The sequence below is a fragment of the Histomonas meleagridis genome, assembly GCF_020186115.1.
Source record: "Histomonas meleagridis strain 2922-C6/04-10x chromosome Unknown scaffold_61, whole genome shotgun sequence".
In the NCBI taxonomy this organism is placed as follows: Eukaryota; Parabasalia; order Tritrichomonadida; family Dientamoebidae; genus Histomonas; species Histomonas meleagridis.
The window spans coordinates 2,999,877-3,005,280 of NW_027150931.1; the positions used below are offsets into that span (position 1 = coordinate 2,999,877).

Sequence of the window (5,404 nt, forward strand, 5' to 3'; positions counted from 1 at the left end):
ATGGTTAGTCTAATTCAACCGAATGATAAGATTATATCACCAGAGCAAATCAAAACAGCTGAATATTTATTCGTTACTGGCATTTTTGATCAAATTCCCAAATCAAAATACTTCAAAGTCACCTCTAGCTCGCCAGAAATCCTTATTATTGAGACAAACCAGCCTGAGGAAGCTTCCAAATATTTAAGTCAAATTGATTCAGTTGAATCAATAACCAAACATACATTACCTAAGATCAATAATAACATGGCAGCTGGATTTACTCAACATAACTCTGAACAAACCACCTTCGACTATGGTGTTGTTCCCACACTTCCACGATATTTCGAAGATAAAGGCATCAGTGGTAAGAATCAAACGATTGCAATGATAGACACACTCATTGATTATTATCACACTATGTTTTATGATCCTAATGTCCAAGTTACATATGGAAAATTTATGCCAACACATCGTAAACTTTTATATGTTTACAATGATTTTGGTTACAATGAACAAAGTTATTATCAAAACGTTGGGATTGGTGAACATGGGACACATGTAGCAGGCACCATTGCAGGTAGTTCATATGATTCATCGAGTGAAATCAGCAAATTTAATGGTGTTGCGCCTGATACGAAACTTATGTATTTAGGTCATTTACATGCAGTACATAATCCATTTTTATCCAATCTATATCAAATGGCACAAATTTTAGCCGAAGGTAATGCATGTGCATTTTCTAATTCATGGGGCTATGGTGTTAATAATCCGAACTTTGCGATTAATTCTGCTCTTGATAATTTAATATTTACTACTAAAGCAGGTGAAAATTGTTTATGTATCTTTGCATCAGGTAATGATGGATCCCAAAAATATTTTTCGGCTTCATCACCTTCCACTTGTAAAAACATATTAGCAGTTGCAGCATCTGATCAAATATATAATTTTAATAATTATAAAGTAACTATTAATAATAATATCGAATTATATATACCAGAAGATAAAAATAATCAACCTGATGGCTCATTACATAATGCGCCAAATGAAATATATTTATCACGATTAAATGACTTTAGTACTGATCATCACACAACTAAAATTTTATATTTTGATTTAGACACATTATCAATGTTAAATGATCCGCAATCAATAATCGAAATTAATTATAATATTTCTCTTCAATCTTCATATTATGAACTTGCTGCTTTTCTTCTTGATATAACAAAAGAAGATTTTGATAAGTATAGTATTTATTTCACATCTTTATCAGTCCAAATATTATATACAAATAAAACAAATAGTTTAGCATCATTAATTGGTACAACATTAACTGTTAATAGAAAATATGATTCACTTCAAAGTAAATTATTAACTGATATTAACAAAGCTTCATTTTCTTCAACAGGTCCATCATTTATAGGTTTAATTAAACCAGATGTAATGGCACCAGGCGTATTTATCTATAGTGCTAAATCATTAACTACACCGACACCTAATCATGGATCAGATAACGCAAATTATAATGAACATTTAAAGATTAATCAAGGTACATCAATGGCTACACCTAATGTTGCAGGTATTACAGCATTAATTTCTGATTATTTCTCAAATGGTTATCATTTAAATACAAAACTTAATTTTAATTCATTATTATCGAAATCAATTTTAATAGCATCTGCTAATAAACCAGATGGAAGTAAGGCACCAGATTATTTAATGGGCCATGGTATGATTGATATTTCGAATGTATTACCATTTGAAGGTTCTAATTTCGGATTACGATTTACACGAAATATTAAAATGTATTCAGAAGATTATCATCATATAGGAAAAATTACTATCACAAATACAAATGTACCATTAAGAATAGTATTATGTTCACTTGACGCAGCTTCTAATGCAGATTCATTAATACCGATTATTTATGATTTAGATTTAATTGTTATATCACCATCAAAGAAAATATATATTGGAAATGATCGTAAGGATGAAACAGAACATTTCACATTAAATGAGAAAGTTATAATTGATATTGATGAATTAGAAATTGGTGATTATGAAATTCATGTTATAACTAATAATGAAATTCAAGAAGAAAATGGTGTTCCATATATAGTTACTGTAGTAGGTCCATTTACTAATAGTGACACAACAACAAATCCATTCTATATCACAATGACAAACACTACAAATTGTATTCCATCAACTAAAGGTAAATGTAATGAAAATGGAAGATTAACATGTAATACAGGTTATACTGGTCAATTATGTGAGAAAGAAATCCAAGAAATTAAATCATATGATAATATTAATGATATTTATATTACAATACCACCACATTCTATGCAATATTATCATATTAATTCTAATGCAAATTATGATAAGTTAATGTTAACAATAATTTCATTATCAAGTCAAAACGCTTATTCATTTATATATGAAACTGGTTCACCAGAGAATTATTTAATAGCATTATCATTAAATGGATCACAAATTCCACGACTTATTGATCCTAAATATGATTCAACATATACATCAAGAGTTATCTTTGATACTGAATTATTATATCCGACAATTAGTTCGAATGAAGAACATGACATATTAATATTTAACAATTTCCCTGAAGAAACTAAATTCATGTTTTATTCATTAAATGCACCGAATGAAGGACCAATTTGTATCTGTAATAATAATGAATGTTCCAACAAAGAAATTTGCGTAACACAAAATGTTTATAAGAATATGAATGTATTATATGGCTTAAGACAATATGTAAATAACAGATTAATTTATATTGACGAAAATGTTCAAATCGATTCATTGTTCTTAGCATTCTTTAATGTTGCTTTACATTCATTAAATCAGAATACAAAATATAATGTAACAATTACATCACTTGATAATTTAACACGTAATTATCCACAAGGATTCAGTCTAAATCTCGTAAACTTGAATTTGTTATTTGATATTGATTCCAATTTACAAATTAATTTCAAAACATTAAATATATCGAAATCGTTAGTTAACGCAAATAATGTTCAATTAAATGTTAACGAGTTAACAAGTGATTTTGATTCATATAATGATAATATTATGAATCCAACTACAGTAATAATGTATGACTCATCAGATCCAATTCCTTTGATCAAAGTTTATAGTACACATTTTGAATTCATAAGTAAAAATAACATAACTAAAAAAGTGCCATTCAATGCTTTAACGGAATTTATCACCGATAGAGAAAGTACTGAAAATTTGAAAATTGTTAAAGGTGATGACAAGGAAATTATAACAGAACATAAGGTCTTTATAATATTTACTAATCCAAATGGTTATAGTTGTGATATAGATGAAAAACTGAAAAGTATAGTTTACATATCAACTATTGGTGGTGATGATAAAGGTCTGAGTGATGGCGAAATCGCTGCAATAGTAATAGTCTGCATCGTTGTGGTGGTGGCTGCTGTAGTTGCGACTTATTTCTTGGTGATCAGGAAGAGGAGAAATAATTACACAAAAACTTTGGATTCTTCTGACAATAAAAGAGAGAAATATACTCCGTAAAGAGATAAATAAAATGGAACTGGTTAAATATTTTTGAGAATAATTCTGATGAAGAATATCTCCTAGGATAAATGAAATAAACGTTTCCTTTCGGTTTGATTTGGCTCTTTCTTTGGCTGTGGATCATTTATACGAAGATAGAATATTTTGGTGACCAAATAAGCTAATGATTCATGAACATTGATATTTTTGAGTGATGATGTTTCAAAGAAAATAAGGTTCTTACTATCGCTGAATTCAATTCCTTCTTCTGTTGTAACAGTTCGATTTGTGTCAAGATCGCATTTCGATCCAATAATGATAATAACAACTCGTTTATCTGAATATTCATGGATAAGATCGAGCCACATCGAAAGATCTTGGAATGTTTGCCGATTTGTAATATCATATAGAAGGAATACTCCAATTGCATTACGAAAATAAGTAGGTGCGGGACACATAAAAACTTCTCCGTACTTGATGTCCCACAATTGTGCTTCAATAAGTTTATCTCCAATTTTAAATATTTTTGTGTTCAATACTTTACCAATTGCACTTCTTACTTCTTTCATATCATTATCGATACGAGAAATAAAGCTAGACTTACCAACAAATTGGCTGCCTACAACAATAATCTTCCAAATAAAGTCTGGTTTTCTTTTTTGCGTTTTTTGAGTTGATTTTGAACTTGAAGCGTTTGAATTAAAAATAATCGTTTTACATTCAATTACTGATCGTTCACCAACATATTGACACAAAGTGTTTCACAAAACGATGAACCTGCCGATAGGAAAAATTTGTCATCTGCATATATTTTATATAACATTTCATTTTATTGTACATCAAATGCAAAACCAAAGTACTATGCCAAATCACATGGTTAACTCACGCCTACGAATTTTCCAGGAACTTTCACGAGGTAAGAGCATTAGTCAAATAGCTTTTGAAACTGGTCATTAAAGAAATCTTATTCGTCAAGTCAAGAAACAAATGGAGGCACAAGAAAATGTTATCGAGCTTAAAAACAAGATTGGGGCACCAAGAAAAAGAACGAAAGATATCGAAGCAGAAATAATAAGTATTATTACATCCAATCGAAGACTTGGCCTTGAAAAAACTGCCGAAAGAATCAGTTCGAATTCTAATTTTCCCAAAGTCAGCAGACAATTGGTAAGCAAGGTTCTTCATGATTATCATTACTCTTATCTGCCATCAAGAGAAACATTTCTTCTAACCGACTCCCAGATGCAAGCAAGGATTAACTTTTGTGACACTTCATATCTCATCCAACACAGACTCGAAATCGATTTTATTTACTGATGAATCATCATTTGTGTGCGGAGAAAATGGAAGATGGCTTTGGCGTCGTCGAGGAGAGAAAGATGATGCCATTTTCGTTCATATAAAAAAGTTTCCAAAGAAAATCATTATATTTGGTGGGATATCATATAATTATCGAACACCATTGATTGCAATGGAGGGAACTATTGACGCAAATCGTTATGTTGATGATTGCATCGATGGATTTGGTTTGATAATCGGCATGAATGAAGCATATGGCGTGGGTCAATGGAAATTAATGGAAGACGGGGCAGCAATTCACACATGTGCTTCAACCATGGATTATTTGAAGCTAATGTGTAATGTATTGCCAAACTGGCCGGCAAACTCACCCGATTTGAACCCTATCGAAAATTTATGGTCGATTATGAAGGAACGTGTGCAAGAATTGGAACCTGACACAATTGAGAACTTGATCGAAATTGTTTTTCAAGTATGGGAAACCATAGAAGAGAAAACAATCAAAAATCTCATTGACTCAATGCCAGATAGATTGACTCGTGTTATTGCACTAAATGGCGCTCCAAATGGTTACTAA

General features: G+C 30.6%; 1 protein-coding gene across 1 annotated transcript; it reads left to right on the forward strand.

The window, feature by feature from the left end:
* On the forward strand, positions 1-5,404 carry GO595_010933 (Clan SB, family S8, subtilisin-like serine peptidase; the record flags this gene model as incomplete). Its single annotated transcript, XM_067913666.1, has 2 exons — positions 1-2,914; positions 4,821-5,404. 2 exons carry the CDS (start codon positions 1-3, stop codon positions 5,402-5,404), a joined length of 3,498 nt encoding a protein of 1,165 aa, XP_067769671.1.